Here is a 16,995-nt window from a genome sequence, read left to right on the forward strand (position 1 = left end):
CACCAAAAATCACGAAGACTGGGGAAGCAGATCTTCACCCTTGACCATCTGAAGTTAGGGAGAGAGTCAAGCAGATCGCATGTCCATGCCGAGTGAAGCTCCGTCATCACCCCGAGGAGGCCTGGTCAGAGGCCCCCCTTCATGTAGCCCTGCAGTGTTTGTGATGCTTGCTTGCCCCTTGCAGAGCATGGCATCAGTGGGCTTCCGGATGGGGTGTTCTCGGTGCCCCCAGCTCTCAGTACACAGATGCATCTCCCGCTGAGCTGGCATCCCCCCTTTCAGCTTGATTGGTTTGGTTGAACGGGCAGCTGTTGGCACAAAGACCCAGCTCCAAAGCCTTCCTGACCATTTTAGAAGGATCTGCCCACCCGTCGAGATTGGCTCGCTTGGCTCCCGTTTCCAGGCAGCCCGAGGGCCCCTTGGCTGGCCCCCACGTAGCCCTGGGCTGAGCATGGCATGTGCGGCGGCATGCTTGCGTTCGAGGGATGGGTTTTAACCCTCTTTCTCGGGGAGCATTTAAAACCCCGCTGGGACTTGGCCTTTTTCTCACCCTCCCTCCTTCCAGAGGTCCTCCTAGGGATCTGGCACATGCGTGTACACACACACACACATGCACACCCTTTGCCAGAGCAGTGGAATTGCAATCTCTGGCCAAGAGGTCCCCTCTCCGAGAGGGCAGCTCTAAGGTGAAAGTGTTTGCAACCAGCGACAACCAAGCTTTAGGCTTAATTAAACAGCCTCCCACCACCACCACCCCGCCATCCCTCCCTCCCTCCCCCCATGTGCATGCTCTCCCCGCCCCCCACCCCCCGCCGGCCTTCTCCCTCTCTCCTTTCCCTCCCTCCCTGTGTTTTATCATCCCTAATGAAGCCGTCTCTCCCATCGATCCTGCTGATTGCCAGCCCTTTTCCTTTGTTTGCTGGCACTCAGCCATGCAGCCATGCTCTGACAGCAAAGCTCCCCTAATTAGCTCTGTTGTTCTTTTCCCCCTCCCTCTCCCCGCCTTGCAAGTTCACCCGAAAGTTGCCGCAAACTTAATCCTTCCATCCCTGCCATAAATTTGCCGCTCTGGATGGCGGGGAGAGAGAGGATCGGCCTTGCGTGCCACCACCGCCAGGCTCTGGGCCCCCCGGCATCTGACCCCTTCCTTCCCAAGGGGCGCGTGACATTCAGTCTCTCCGAGGACAGGCCTGCCTGGCGCGCGCTCCCCCCCCAGCCCTCCTCAGTGGGGCTGGGCCCCCTCGGATAGAAGACTCCAGGCACAAGAGGAGAGTCTCCAAGCCTGCAGAGACGGATTCCTTGCAGTTCCTTGCCGTGCAGCCCAGGGAGGTCACCCTTGCTTTGGCCAAGAATGTCTGAGTCTCGGCTGTTAGTCCCGGAGAATCCCCCACCCCAGGAGAGAGACAGGATTAGGGGGGGGGGTTGATGGTTTGCCTCTCGCGGATCAGGGTGTCCTACTTTGGAGGAGCTGGAAAATGCTTCAAAGGGCACCCCTGGCTTTATCTGTCCTGAGGACAACAGCATGGGCACATTTTCCCATTCGGCAAAAGCTGCAAGGTTGGCATCAGGGTTAAGATGCACACAGAATTCTCACCATGCGGGAAGGCAAATCCGTGTCACCTCCAGATTGCGGCCTCAGGCCTCTGCTCCCTCCGCTTAGCCACACTTTGTGGAGCCCCCAAGCGAGGGCAGCAAAATTGTGATAGCCCATCCATGGGGTGGTGGGGACAGGATGTCTATATTCCTACGTGAGAAGCCAGCAGAAAGAGTTCTTGTGAATGGGTGGGGAACGCTGTTGAGCCATCCTGAAGAAGCCACCAGGAAGTGGTAAGTGGGGAGGACTAGCCCGCTTCACCTCGCTTGATCGATCGAGCTGCTCCCACTGACCAGGGGCTTCTTCTGCCCCTCAAAGATGAACAAGGTCATCTTTGGGATCCTTGCGGCACAAACTCATTTCTGGTTTTTCTTGCTTAGCTCTGTACACTTGCCTAGTTCCGCGTGCCCTTGGATTCAGGCCTGCACGGGAAGCCTTTTCTGTGTTTTTCGTGGCCTTTCCTGCCTGTGATGTCCTGCCTGAAGCATGGTAGAGCCGATACTGCTTCTCACAATTTGGGTTTGAAAGGAGGTTTCAGACATGTCTGCTAGCTGTAGGGAAATGTAAGGAGTCACTGGTCTGAACGGAATAAAATGCCCAGGCCTGGTCGATGGTACCAAAGTCATATTTTGCTCAAATAAAGCCCTGAGAGTCATGGGGTGGATTCATTTCAAATGGATAAATCAAGTGGGCTCTGGAGTGGACTCTTCTAACATGGAAAATACTTTCCTCCAGAACTGGAGAAGTCTCCAAACACTGGGCAAGGGAGAACATTGGCCTTTTCCTAATTCATGCATGTGACTACTGCGTGAAGACATTTAGGAATCTGAAATGCTTTTCCACAGCTCCAGCCAACATTTCTCTCGGGGGGGGGGGGGTCTGCAAGGAATGGTCCCAAAAGTCGAGAAGGCGGCTGCATGCGTGTTGTGGCTGACACCTTGACTTTTTTGACCATACCCCAGTCACTGTGAGAATTCCTACTTCAAATGTCAGAGTCTCCCCAAAGCCACCTGCTGCTGGTGTGGCCTCTGCCTTAGCCTTGTGGCCAGCGAGTGCTTTCTTTGAACCGTGTCTTCCTTCTGAGCATTTCCACAGAGAGGCAGGCTTGCGGTGGGCTTAAAAAAGCCAAACATCTGGGTTCCATGGCTCTGTCTGGGCTGTGGTTTGTGAGATATCTTGCCCAGGATGGCGCTCGGTGGGTTTAGCCAGGGGCCACACCATTTGCAGAAGTGTGGCAGCGGGATCTTTGATCAGGGAAGGGTGGGTCCCTACGCTCCTCCAGCTCATTACAGAACCGCTGGCATTTCCACTTGCTGTCAAATAGGTTCGGCCGCCCAGACCCCAAGTGGTCAGAAGACCCAAAGGCAACCTTGCTGCTGTGGATGGTGGTCGGAGGACATCCGTCTCCAGCCCAGAACAGTGAGTATCTCTGTCTTGGATTCCTCCTTTGAAAAGGGTTGGTAGGACACGATTGCCCTCTTGTGGGGGAAGCAGGAAGACCCTTTGCCCTGCGCCTCCTGGCACCTGATCCCCAGTCTTCTACCCTGAAAGTCGCACTTGTTGAATGGGAACAAATGCCCAATGCCAGCAGTCTCGGGAGACAGATTTTTAAAGCAGGTCTTGCAAACATAGAGTTAAAATTGAGAAATCCCCATGCAATGATGATGATGATGATGATGGAAAACTAGTTTCCCTAATAGGTCAGCATTTTGTCTAGCATGCAGCTTACAAGCCCAACTCTACGATAGTCCTAGACTTTTCTGAGTCTAGTTTGAGCCCATTCTTGGGGTCTCAGGTCCCCTTGAATTTATTTTGCTGCCAAGTTTCGGCTGGATTATGTTTCCTTTCCTTTTTTTTTTTTTTTTGTGGTGGGAAAGGTTACAGAAGGTGGTTTTGATTTAAAGGTGAAAAATAAAAGAAGACCAAGAACGGTTGGAGCACCAAGCTTCTTCCTCCCCCACCCCTCGCTTGAAAATGAATGCCAAGGAGAATATTGTGTGAGTCAGCCTTCCCCCATGCCGTGGGCTATACCACGGTGCCCGCAGATGTAATGCCAACCAACTGCCAATTGCTAGTCACAGTCTCATCCTTAGAGAGTGCAGAGAAACAGGTGGGGAAGCTCCTAGTGGGAAGCTGAAGCCATGTGTCCAAACACAGGATTTGAACGTATCGTCGTAAACCTATCAGCAATTCCCCCAATTTCCTGTTGATAACTCGTGATCCAAGGGAGAAGGTGGCCATGGAGAAAGGCAATTCGGACGGTATTTATTTTGTGGGGGACGGTGGGAGAAAGCTCTGATCGCTGTGGCCACTTTTGAGGCGGGGGCTTCCTCCTTGCGGTGTGTATCGGATGCTTCCTGGACCACTGACACTCTGCAGGTAGCAGGCCTCCTTTCCACCTCTCTGCAGACCTTTGTAAGAGCGTGAAGCACCCAGGCTCCATGTTCATGGTCCCACGCAGCAAGGGAGGTGCAGAAAGTTGCCACCGCTTCCTCCAGAGCGAAATAAACAAGGTTAGCCCAAGGGAGCGACGTGGCAAACAAGGCCTCTTCCCTGCGGGCTTCATTTTTGGGTGATGGAGACCTTGAGGGGGGGGCGGTTAGGCAGAGACCGAGGCTTCTGGCTGTGATTCCCAGAGGATCAAGGCATCTCGGGGGGCAGGGTTGCTGTTAAGGCTGTTTCGTTTTTAAAAAAAGAAAAACTGCATAACTCTGTCGGTTCAGCGGCTCTAAATGATCCTGGTATGCAGACACACTCTCAAAAATCAAAATGATTCGCAAACCCTGCCACTGCGGGAACCTTCAGCTGCAGGTCCTTTCAGAGGGGACCTCGAATTCCACCCCGTGCCCCCTCCCAGGCTAAGACTTGATTTCAAGGGGACCACGGAGGTGGCTTGGACAGCATCCTCTCCCTTTTGTCTTGGATGGGGGCCTTTTCTGCATCGTGGCCATGCAAGTCTCCGGCAGTTGCTCCTCTGGAGTCCGACAGGCCTGGAGGGAAGGCGCATCGCCTTTTTCTGGACTTGGGCGTGCACCTGGCGTGCACCTGGGGAGAAAGTCACTATTCTTCCCTGGTGGCTGCAGAGGCCTCTCATTGGTGCAGGGAGCATCTGTTTGTTTTTTAAGAGATTTATTAGTTTTCAAAGTACAGTCAAAATACAAAATACAAATATAGAAAAGTTAGAATATAGAACTAAAGAAAAAAGAAAAAAAACTTATAAAAGTGTAAATCGATAGAAAAGAGAAAGAGAAAGTGACTTCCGACTTCCTCCAATACAGATATAGATAAATTTACAAATGTGACCTCTTACCATCAATTAAACCTTTGCAGCGTTATTGCTATCAAACAAAACCAATTAATCACTAAAACCCAAAACCAAAACTTCATTTTTTTCTAACACAAGCAAGTAATCTAAAAGCGGTTGCCAAGTAGAGATAAATCCAGAAACAGTGTTTGTTTTCTCTTATTAGTGCTGTTAACTTAGCCATTTGGGCCAAGTCCATTAGTTTCATCATCCACCCTTCCCCTGAGGGTATTTGTGGTCTTTCCATCGTTGTGCATATAAATGTCTTGCTGCTTAGTGCAGGGAGCATCTCTGCTGATGGAGGGACACCTTGTCCGCACTCCCCTCGGGTGCATCCTTTCCCCTTGAACATCTCCCAAGATCCAGGCTCAAGAGCCCCAGGCCCCGTCTCATTTCTGCAGGAGGGTTTCGCAGCATGATCCCCTTTCCCCAGCCGTTCCGGTGTTTTTCCCCATGTCAAGAACTGAAGGATTCCCATGCAGGATTCCTGTACAGGAAGGATTCCTGGCTTGGCTCACTTGCAGGAGGCATCTCTTCTTCCTGACTCCTGCTCTGTTTCTCCCCCCCCCCTCCTTTCTCCAGGTGGGTTGGCTGGGCAAGGGGTGTTACCTGGGTGACGAGCTGTTAAGGGAGAGGGCAGGGCTTCACCTGAGCCCCATTTTCCTAGGAAGGTGACCAGGTTTTTTTTCAGCTCCTCAAGCAGTAGAAGGTCGCCAAAGGCTACTGCCCATATCCACAAAATGCTCACTTCAAAAACAGCCCCGTTTCGCACTCTTCGTGACAGAACTCTTGTCATTTAATGCCTACCCCAACTGTTCACCCGCTATTTCCTCGGTTTTTTTTTTCCCTCTCCCCCCCCCCCCGCCTTCCCCTCTTCGTTTATCTGTCTTAAGTACATTTAGGTGTCAATTAAATTTGAAATATCTACATTTGTCAGCTCTTGGTTTTTGGCCAGAGTGAGATGCTGCGGATTTGTCCAGGCATCCTGACATATGGGGGGTGGGGGTGGGGGGGTTGGGAGCCCCCGAAATGCAGATTGTCCTCATTAAAACCGAAGCACCGATCCTCCTAACGGGAGGCAGAGCTGTGGAACACATCCTCAGCTTTATTGTGCCGTGTTTCTGACATGATATTTAAAAAGGAACAGCTACGGCTGTCATGGCTGTCAGACGCCGGCACTAACCGGAGACACGTTAAACTAAACATTAGAAGGAGATCAGCAAGCCATCTGCACAGGAGCTTGGGGGAAAGATGGGGGGCCCCTGCGTTCCCACAAAGATGCAGGGGCTCGGGGCTTGATGGACAGGCTGCCGCTCAGCTCCTGGCCCATTCTCCCTTTCACAAGACGGATCTTTGCGTGCAAAAGGTGGGCCGGCCGTGGGGGGCAAGCGCTGGGCAAGAAGGAGCTGAGTTGGGTTAATGAGGGAAGAGCCTGGCATTGGATTCGCCTGCCTCGAGCTAAGAAACGGTTTACTCCGGACATCTTCCAGCAGGCCTCCCTTCAACGGTTCAGCAAGATTCCGTTTGTTGCCCGAATCCAAAGCAGTGGTCCGGGGCATCGCCGTTCATCAGGAAGGATGCCCATTGGATAGCAACCACCCAGAGTCCCCTTTTCGGGAGAGATGGGTGGTGATAGAAATTTGAAAAATAAATACATAGATAAATGGGAATTGTGTGGATTGGTCTTTAGTGAAAGGAGAATCAGACAGTTTGGTTGACACTTGGTTTTTTTAACGGATTGGTTCATGCCCCTGAGGACTTGCAAACTGCAGGTCTTAAAATGTACCCTGCCCGCCCTTTACTCCTTTGTCTTTGGGCATAAAACCAGCCTCTCCCTACGCCAGAAAGGCAAGACCTGTCTTAGCAGTTATTCTTCAGGTCACACTACAGGGCTGCCAAAGAAACTCCAGAAATGCTGAGGGCATTTCCCAGTCATTTAGACCTCCATCAGAACTGGGTTAAACAGGGAAGGCCCAACTGTAATAATAAATGACTTTATTGCAATTATGAACCAGCACAAGGGGCCCAACTGTAGTTAACTGCCCATCCTGAATTAGGAAAAAGTAATTCTGCCTCACCTGATGTGAAAGAAGAGGTCTGCCTTGAACTGAGTTCTAGCCAAACCCTGCTCTGGATTGTGTGAATGATGAGAAAGCAGAAGAGAATTTTTGTAAGTAAATTAAGCAGTGAAATTGGAACTAATCGCCAGCTTCTGTTAAATCTGAGAAAGTTTTCTGCCAGGCCTCGCTTAAGAATTGCTTGATACCTTTGCTCAGGAGAATGCTGGAGCCATGGAGCTCTTCCGTGTATTTAGATGGCACCTCCGTTGATGTTCTTCAGAACCTTTGTGGCTTTCCTGCATTGGATTTTTAGATGCTAACGTATCCCAGGTGGAAATTCGTGAAAGGTTGCATCGATTCTCACTGAAGAGGAATTTAGCCTCACTGAGAGTTTCTCCTTCAGGGAAATGAATGGGATTGGGCCTCTAGCCCCATTACGGCTTCTGGAGGTGCTTTTAGTTGTGGTCCCCCAAATGAAGAAGCGTTGTGGTTTTTTGGTCTGTAACTGGCTGCAAAATGGACCCTTGAACTTCACAAATGGTGTCTGGAAAAAAAAGAACCCTAACTTCTACATAGGTGTGAGAGAGAAGTCCAGACATTATGTTCTCTCTGGGAATATCCAGAGATGTGGGTTGTAGCATTCAGTAGGCTTTGGAGGATCCACTGACGAAGCGGAGACATATTTTATAACAATAAATATTGTCACCACAGCTGAAAAGACAATGTGACTTCAGGCATAAATTGTTCAGGCCCCATCCCCAGCAGACTACTTATGGGACGCTGGTGAGGCAGGCCCTGCCTTTGTTTCCCACACGCACACACTCCGTGGGATTCTGTAAAAGCGTCAGTGTGGACTGCGCTGAATTTGGCGGTGGCCTACAGCTATAGGTAGTCCTCGCCTAACAACCATTTGTTTAGTGACGGTTTGGACTGGAAAAAAACGACTTCCAACCAGTCCTTGCACTTACAACCGTCACAGCATCCCCACAGTCACGTGATCACCATTTTCAACCTTCCCGGCTGGCTTCTGACCAGCAAAGAACCTTCCCGGCTGGCTTCTGGCCATCAGTGGGGAACCACGTGAGTTGCTGAACAACCATGTGGTCCGCTCAACGGTCGCCATGATTCGCTTAATGGCCACCGCAAAAAAGGTCGTAGAATTGGGTTGGATTCGCTTAGCAACCAAAATTTGATTGTGGTCATTAAGCGAGGACTGCCTGTACTTCCACTGTTGTGGTGGGTGCAAAACCCCTACAAAAAATGGAAAAGGGTGAAGGCCTTCTTCCCTGCCTTGTGGGGGGAGGTCAGTGTCTTTCACCCTGTTTATGGCAGAAAGAGGGGCGTTCAGCTCCTGCCCTGGTCTCATCTCTCCTCTTACCTTTGCCGGTGGGACTGTGGGAAGAAGGTTGAAGAGGCACGTGTTTCTGGAGAAGGGCTCCAGGGTAGCCTGCTGCCCTGGTCCTCCATCCTTGGCATAGAGCCCCGCACCCCAGGAGACCCCCAACCACTCTCCAGGTGCCCCGTCCCCTCTCCCTGAACGTTGACTTGGCTTCCTCTCCCTCTGAGCCAGGTGGGGCTCAGTCTTGTAACCTTTCTCTCCTCTCCCTGTCTCCTTCAGCCTGGTCAAGCCCACCCGCCACTATACGGTCTTCCTGCTGGAGGATTCTTCCGGCGATGAGCTTCCTCAGGAAGATGAGCCTGTCTCTGCCTTCTCTGACAGCTTCCTCTTCTCTGCTCCTTTTGAATGGTCTATACCTTGGCTATCGCTGTGCCAACCCCATTGCTCGCGCCGCTCCCCTGCCCTGCCCTGCCCGGAGCAGTTTGCTGGCCTGTGGGCCTTCCCCTCGCTTAGAGGCTTCTGGGCCAAGTGTCCTGTCTGTGTGCGTGCATGTTCCCCGCGTATTCCCCCCGGCCACAGGCAGCCACCTTCAGGTCTCTGCCAAGGACCGAGGTTTGCTCTTCTCCTACGCTGGCTTGGATTGGCGCTTGATTTCCCCGCATCTGCCCGGCTCTCTTGCCGCTCCCCAGCACCCCAAAGGTGAATAGCCAGCTGCAAGCAGAAAGCCACAGGAGATGGACCTGGGGAGAGGCATGGGGAGGGAAGAGGAGGGAAGGCCCAGGGGAGAAGTGATGGGAAAAGCAGGTCTCGTCAACGGCACGAAAGGGGGTCAGCCCCTTCTTGGAGGGGGTTCATCTGAGGGGAGTCAGGTGGACTGAAGTGGGGTCTGGGGCATTGCTCCAGGCTGGTCAGAAGCATCTCCAGGAAAACCCTACAGCAGAGAATCCTAGACCCTTGAGTACCAGTGTCCTCCTGGCTCTGGTAGGACACCTGGTCCTAATGCAGGTGGGAATCCAAACCGACGTGTGACCCACGTCTTTCTTCTGCCCAAAGGCCCCACCTGAGCAGCCACGTCTCCTTAGCAGAAGGTGGAGCAGTCCTGTGCTGATAGCCTATCAAGGGGGTGCTGGTCAAGGCACCCAAGACCAGCAAGGCTCCCACCCGTCTCTTCTCTTTTCTGCTGCCTTTCTGGTGTTCCCCACCCCCACCCCAACCCACCATTTCAAATCTTGTTTAAAGGGCTTGGGGAGGCTGATCGCCAGTCACCACCCCCATGGAAATGTGTGTTAGTTGGAGGTGTTAATTGGACGCGCACTGCTCTGCCGTCCCCCGAAGTGGGAGTGACGTGCGAATCACCGCGTTGGAAGCCCATTTGCTTGCTGACGAGTCCGGTCTTCCTCCTAACGGACCGTGGTGTTTCTTCATGCAGGAGACGCTGCTGGAACCCTCAGGGTTCTCCAGGGATGGCCTGTGCAGAGTCAGCTGGAGCCAGAGGAAGACCCTTCCTCGTGGTGCTTCCGCTGGTTCCAGAGACCCTGTGTGACCTCCCTGCTCAGCTGATTGTCATCGTAGATCCAGGTAGCCCATTTCCCACTTCGGTCAGTTGACCTTAGGCACATTGGAGGGAGAGTCCTTTTGGGTCCTCCCCTGGGTCTTCAAACTCCCAATCTTCCTGGCGTCTTCCATGCTGGCTAAGATTTCCCCCTTTTTCCGCTCCATGGCAGTCCTCACCGTTTCATCAGCTTTGCTGTGAGAAATGCATGCGTTGTGTCATACAGCTGGAGCTGGGCTGCGTCTTGCTGGGTTTTTGTTGAAAGCGCTTCAAACACCCGCAGGACACCACGCCAGGGGTGTGGTTTTGTGGCGTAAGCCATGGAGCCCTTGCTGGGATGCCCCTGCCTCAATTTTGGTGCCCTTTGCCAAACTGAGCACCCTCTGGCAACATCTCTGCGGGCTTCCGACTGTCTTGGGGGTTGAAAACAAGAGCACAGACTCCTGCCTGGGAAACGATGTGGCATGGTCGCCCATCAAACACCCCTCACTGACTGGGAAGAATGCTGGCAGGTTTCTCCGGAGAAACCCTGCCTCTGAATTAACAATTGCTCTCCTTCTGGCAGGCCTCAGCCTTATCAAGCTCTGAAGGAATCTGACAGTGCTGATGGAGAGGAAGGCATCAATCCTGAGAGACTCCACGCCGACAGCCACGCTGACCCATCCACTCCAGAAAGTCCTGCGGAAATTAGTCTCCTGGAAGACATTTTTACAGGACTGGAGGTGGAGTCACAACCACAGCCGCTCAGCCAAGCCAGGAGCTTAGAGGATCTGAGGATTTCCAAAGAGGAAGGGGACCAGCAGTGTTCCTTTGATTATCAGGTATGGAGCGCGGGTGGGTAGGGAAGGCTGAAAACATCTGAGCTGCTGGTATAGGTAGTCCTCGACTTACGACCGTTCATTTCAGGACCGTTCGAAGTTACAACAACACTGGAAAAAAGTAATTTGAGACTAGTCCTCACACTTACAGCCGTCACAGCGTCCCTGCAGTCAGGTGATCAAAATTCAGCCGTTTGGCAACCGGCATGTATTTACAACGGTTGCAGCGGCCCAGGGTCACGTGATTGCCATTGGCGACCTGCCCAGCCAGCTTCCGACAAGCAAAGTCAATGAGGGAAGCCGGATTCGCTTAATGACCACACGATTCACTTAATGACTGGCAATTTGCTTAATGGCCGCGGCAATAAAGGTGGTAAAATCAGGCATGACTAATTTAATGACTGCCTCGCTTAGCGGTGGGAATTCCAGCCCCGATTGTGGTCATAAGTCGAGGACTACCTGTAGTAGGAGAAAATCAGGTGGTTGATTCAGAGGTGGGTGTCTTTGGCTGCTTGCTGAAGAAAAGCCAGAAGGGCAAGATGGGGACGGGGGTGGGTGGGAAGTTGTGCAGAACCGACGAGGGGCATTTTGAAGCCTCAGTGGGGCAGGGCACCAACAGAGGAAGGGGAACTTGAGGCTGATTCCAGGAACATTTTGCCCAAGTGGGTTTTGAGGAAATGGGACAAAGGTCTCCCAGTTGGCACAGAGGGAGAGATGGCTCCTCCTGGGGGAGGAAGCATCAGATCTGGGGAGGCAGTCAGAAAGAAGGGGGACAGGGGGAGTCTGGAGGGAGGTGCTGATGATATCTCTGTTTCCTGACAGCGGATGGATCCTGGTTTTTCCGAAAAGAGCTGGACCGCCCCGGGGACAAAGCTTTCCCACCCGTATAAGCAGCTCTGGGGCCTAGGCCACGACGACATGGCCCTGTCCACCAGGTGCTCCCCCAGGTCTCCAGAGAGATTGTCGAGGAACGCGCCCCCTGTCCCAAGGAGGCCTCAGAGCAGAGACGGCATTCTGGACCTCCTCGAGAAGGAAGTCGGGAGCTCTCCTGCTGCCCAAGGAAATATTACCATCCCACGGCCCCAGGGGAGGAAGACGCCGGAGCTGGGCATTGTCCTGCCGCCCCCCGCCCCCCGACCTTCCAAGCAGCAGGCACCGCCAGAGGCTGCCCCGTGCCTTGCAGGGCCTGGCCACCCGGCCTCGGAGCTCCTGCAGGAGACCTTTCCGGCCAGAAATGTCCCTCTGGACTCCGACATCAGGCCGCCAGCCAGTTTTGCTCCTCACCCCACCCAGCTTCCATCCAGTGAAGCAGACATGCTCCAGCCAGTCAAGGTCAACCCTGAGGGCGCCCGCCGAGACAGCGACTCTCTCCTCGCCCTCCTGGATCCGCTGAAATCGGGGAACGCTCCAGAGGCTGGCTTTCCACCGAGCTCCGGGGGCCAGCTCGGTTCCTCATCTCCCAGCCCTGCCAGCAGCTTCCCCCCAGCAGGAGAAGACCTCATGCCATCTGCGTCGGCGCCGTTTCACCAGCTTCTGGGGTACCCTCCCTCTGTGACGCCGTTTGCGCCACCATCCCTCAACCCGTTTGTACAGGCAGTGCCCACGCCTCTGCCCCTGTCCCTGGTCAGGCCCGCCGGGGGGCCGTTTGCCCCCTCGCTGGGCCACGCTTATAGTTCCAGCTACATCACCTCTAACTCGAGCTTCTTCCCACCCCAGAGGCCGCCCCCCAACCCTCTGACACTCTCCATGCCCAACCTCTTTGCTCAGCCCCCCTCAGGCCCACCTCCCCCTCCGCCTCTTTCCCAGAGCGGTGCCCCTCGACCAGCCCAGCTCTGCGGCCCTTCGAAGATCCGGACATTGCCCCTTGCTCACTCTGCGGTCAAGAGGAGGCTGGCGGTGAGGCCCAGCAATCTCCCTCTCGCTGGCCCCAAGACCACGGTCGTGGAGTCTGTCCTGTGCCCTTCAAAGACCCAGGGGGCCAAAGACCCCTTTGAAGACTTGTTAAATAAGACCAAACAGGAAGTTTCCGTCACGCCCGGGAAAGTAGAGCAGCTGAGAAGGCAGTGGGAAACATTTGAGTGATCGCTGGGTCCTAGGCTGGGGTCGAGTCCATACCAAAACCAGTATTTCCCCAAGCGAGAAGGGTCACCCAACTGACCCTGCTCTCTGGGTGCCACCTTCTGCCCTACTAGGAGGAGGGCCTGGCTAAACCCTGAATAGGAGCAAGGTGACCTCCCTTCACCATTTAGCCAACCACCATCACTGGAAAGGTGATCTGGGCACCTTGCTGTTCGTTCACCTTTCCTCAGGATAAGCAGAGAATCGACAAGGGTTCAGCTCCTATCCTGGTCTCTTCTTGGCCTAATCTGCACCCATAATCATGACCCGTCAACTCCCCTCCCTCCCTCCCGTCCCCAGGTGAGGATTTGCTTCCATACCAGTATTGACTTTAAGAGTCTACTCTGTCTTTTCCCTAGCTGCGATCACGTTGTGAGCACAGATGCCCAGACCCAAGCCACATTGATCACGAGACTTCTGAACCTTTGGGGTTGTCGGTTTTTCAACCTTCTCCACCCTACAGTTGCGCGTGTTCAAGGCCGCGTGCTGTTCTCTGAGTCCCTTCCCCATCCCCTTACGGTAAAACCACCCCATTTTTCAGGGAACCAATAGAATGTCTTTTCATACCTATCAAAACATTGGATCCACCAGCAGTCATTACATTTTTTTAGAGCAGGACATGTCAACCCAACCGTACCATGGTTTCCCCCAATCCTCCTATAACTGTGCTAATATTATATGAACATGTATATGCATAGACATAAAAGTGTTACCAGGCGGCTTCATTCCCCAACCTGGTGGGAGGATGGTCGGAGTCCATACCTGGGGGTTCTTCTCTAGTGTGAAAGGCGTTATGGCTCAAAGTCAATCTGCCGCAAGAGGGAACACAGGTTGTGGTGATGGGCATAATTCGTTTAAAGCGACTTTCACCCCTGAGCGTGGACTGGTTGCCTTTGGTCCTCCTAACCTGAAGGCGGAAAGAGGTCCGCCTGCTCTCTCTCATTTCTCAACTTCTGCTGAAGGCCAGGTTCTCCCTCCAGGCCGTTTTGGAAGAAAAAAGCTCTACCAAGCCCTCTGCCAAGCCCCGGAATCTCAGACATGCTGAAGGACCTGTTGGTACACCTGCCTCTCTTTCTTTTTGTCACTTAAATTGGGGGGATTTTTTTAAAAACTGGGGCGGTTCGTTGTGGTTTTAATCACTGTTGTGTGGGAATTAGGCTAGCCAGTTCTCTGTATCCACAAGAACGTAACCATGTAGAAACGTGAGTAGGCATTCTTCTACACCACCTCTTTTTCTTCCCAGTTGGTTTCTTTTCAATCTCTTTGACCCTTACGCAGTTTTCCTACCAGCTGAGGTGTTATTTTGGCTTCCATCTCCACGCCTAAGCCTGTAGAGTCCAAGAACATGATTGATCCCTCCAAATACTGACTGTCCGAGGACACCTGTAGACCTTCTTTTGGCATCATCACACCTCTGTCCAGAACCGTTGCTTTTACAAGGCTTTCTCTGTGTTTTTTTGTATGATCACTTTTGCTGAGGGGGAGGGGGGAAATATGTTTTTGATATTACCTACTTCCGGATAGTAAAATATTTGAAGTCCACCAAACAGGCAGGTGTTGGTTTGCTTCTTAAAAAATGGGTGTGTGCAGTGTGAATAGAGTGCCGATCTTCAGGCCGTGTCTGTGAACAGCCACCTTGGCTGGGCTGGTGGTGGATCAGTCGAATATCACGTTACGTTCACAAAGGTGCAACTACAGCAAAGTGTACACGGGTGCACTGCTTTAGAACATGGCAGAAATTTAAACATTCAAGGCTGTGAGCTGGAATAATTCACCATCTCATTTGCACAAGTATTTTAGGGTTACCAGAACAGAACTTGTAAACAATATAAACCTGTTTTTCTGGGATAGCAGCTCAGTGATAGAAAACCAGATGCAACTGAGAGAGGACCTTGGAGGGACTCAGCACCCTGAGGACTACCTCGACATCAGGAAGCATCTACTTTCTGGTAAGTCCCACATGACCACCACCAACCCCATTCTTTTTGACAACAAACTATCCTGATAAACTGGTTTCTCATTTTCCACTTTGGTTTCTCATACCTTCCACTTTGGGCTGTTGGGCAGGTGGGGGCCCCAGCTCTTGCCAGTTTGACCCACTTGGAGTTAAAGAGCCCAGATCAGTTTTCTCTGTACATTTTTAATTACAACATGGATTACCAGGATTTTTTTTTACATATATGGCAATAAATGATCTATCTGGAGGAAAGTTTTGTGAAAAAATAAATCCAAAATTAAATATCAAAAGTTAAGTTCATATTAGGAAACAAAAAATAAATTAAATGGCAGGAGGGTTAGATCTCTGGTTGATCTAATGGCGGTCAGCAAATAGGGGGAAGAATGGCTATTTTTGTGAAGAGGAGGGCAAAATCCATTTTTTGTGTGGTATGATGGGAAATAAAATTGAACCCCTTTGGCATAATGGCTGCACTTCAAAATAAGTCTAATGTAAGGTATCAGCGCATTGCGAGGGCCAGGTGAGTCAAGTGGTGGTAAAGCTAAGACTCAGGCCCACGTCAGTTTCTCCAATAAGTCATGACGCCTTGTGATTTGTAGCCATCCAGTCTTAGACAAATCTCTTTTATGAGGGCTTGTTCATTTGCTAAGAGAGGCTGGAGGGTCTCCAGAAGTGGAGTCAAAAGGCTATCTGATGAGTCTGGTTCCTGGCCATTAATTTTCCACCTCTCCATCTGATACCGCAGGGACTTCAAAGAAAGCTGGTCAACTTTCTGATGCATCAGCTGGTTGGCAATTGGGAAGGATTTCTCTTCCTCAAGGTTAGGGAGGCATGATCTAGTTAGACTGCGGGTGCGTAGGCTGTAGACCCAGACTGTGTGATACTCGCCTTCTGAATGGATACCTCCGAGGTCTTCAAGGGGGAAAGCTGGACTTGCCCAGCTTTTCTTGGTTCTGTCCTTCAGCTTGACCTTTCCTGTCTTCAGGAGAAGGAAGATAGGAAGTTTCTTCCGTCCTGTGCTCACCGTGCAGGGGAATTGTTTGTGGCTGGTTGGAGGAGCCAGCTCAATGGCACATTTTTCAGCCAGTCCTTCCCATGGTTGCTAAGTTTCCTTTCTCGATGAACAGTGGTTACTGCAGCTAACACTCAGGGAGGGAAGTTCCCCTAAGTCTGAGATTTGGGGTGAAGTACCACATTAGCCTCTTGGGGGAAAGTGGTTCCCTTTGGCTTGATTTGCACTTCTGAAATATTAACAACACACCTCCCTCAACACTGCTTCTCATCAGCATCAGCAGGAGCCCAGCAGCTTTCCCCTTTTGCAGCCGTCTGCAGGAATTCACTCCTCCCCTCATTAAGCCAGGCTTGAATTTTGGGGGATTATGCAGCGTTTCTGAAAATATTTCTCACTGTTCTTCATAGTCCTTGCCCCGAAACGCCAACAGTTGTAGGCCACAGTTGGCCACTCATGCAGGTGTCTGGTCCATAGTATGGGAAGAAAAGTGCCTCTCACAACCAGGGTCCTGTGGCTGCTGCTTGGAGGACAGGAGAGGAAGAGAGCAGAGTTGCCACCACATCTGTCCATGGTTCCTTGGACTGCCCGTGGCTGCATCAAGGAGGAAAGAGGGAGCGGGTAAGTGGTGTATCTTGCTGCCACAGGAGATATCTTTCTTGGCAAGAGTTAAACTTCTAACCTCGGCATTTTGGTGCAGAAACCTGAACATTTCCTGGGAGAAGGTGGCTCTCAAATAGCGTTCTCGGAGAGGGACCCTTTCTATACGTATCAAAAGTTATAATTGAAGGGTGAGATGAAGTGAAGCTAAGAGGTCTTCTGATAATACCGTTTCAAGTGGTTTGTTTACAAGGCACCTTAGGATGCTTTATTGTACGTGAATGCATGAAGGGGGTCTCAGAAATTGTAGGCGCTTGACCCTCTCCCCACAAGGGTAATGATAAGATAATGTTCTGTTCTGGGGGAGAGGAAGCGGCTCAGTTGTGGACTTTTGTGGTGTGTAATTTGGGTTAAGCGGTTTTCGTTGCTCACCCTTTTCTGCCTCACAGCCGCTGTGTGTAGTTTGTGTTGAATTCCCAGCCATGAGCTGCTCAGCCTTTCACTCTTAACAGATGAGCTGTGCAGGCCAAACACAACACACTTTGCCCCTCCAGTCCTGCTGCATTTTCCTTTGTGTCCTCTGATGCTAGCTCATGTTCAGCAATGGTGGGTTGTCATGCAGCACCGAAGTCCTAAGGAAGCTG

General features: G+C 52.0%; 1 protein-coding gene across 6 annotated transcripts in view; it reads left to right on the plus strand.

The window, feature by feature from the left end:
• The window catches only part of DENND1A (DENN domain containing 1A), a 150,583-nt gene extending 136,251 nt beyond the window's left edge, over positions 1-14,332 (plus strand). For 4 of the 6 annotated variants that reach the window (XM_063316378.1, XM_063316381.1, XM_063316379.1 and 1 more), the window contains 3 exons: positions 2,919-3,013; positions 10,415-10,670; positions 11,490-14,332. In XM_063316378.1, coding sequence (XP_063172448.1) covers positions 2,919-3,013; positions 10,415-10,670; positions 11,490-12,749 — 1,611 coding nt within the window. In that variant the 3' untranslated portion in view covers positions 12,750-14,332. Of the gene's footprint in view, positions 1-2,918; positions 3,014-8,576; positions 8,706-10,414; positions 10,671-11,489 lie in introns of those variants that run through there. The other 2 variants (XM_063316385.1, XM_063316384.1) reach the window with 2 other exon arrangements.
• Positions 14,333-16,995: the final 2,663 nt, after the last annotated feature.

The sequence above is a fragment of the Candoia aspera genome, chromosome 16 (genome assembly GCF_035149785.1).
Source record: "Candoia aspera isolate rCanAsp1 chromosome 16, rCanAsp1.hap2, whole genome shotgun sequence".
In the NCBI taxonomy this organism is placed as follows: domain Eukaryota; kingdom Metazoa; phylum Chordata; class Lepidosauria; order Squamata; family Boidae; genus Candoia; species Candoia aspera.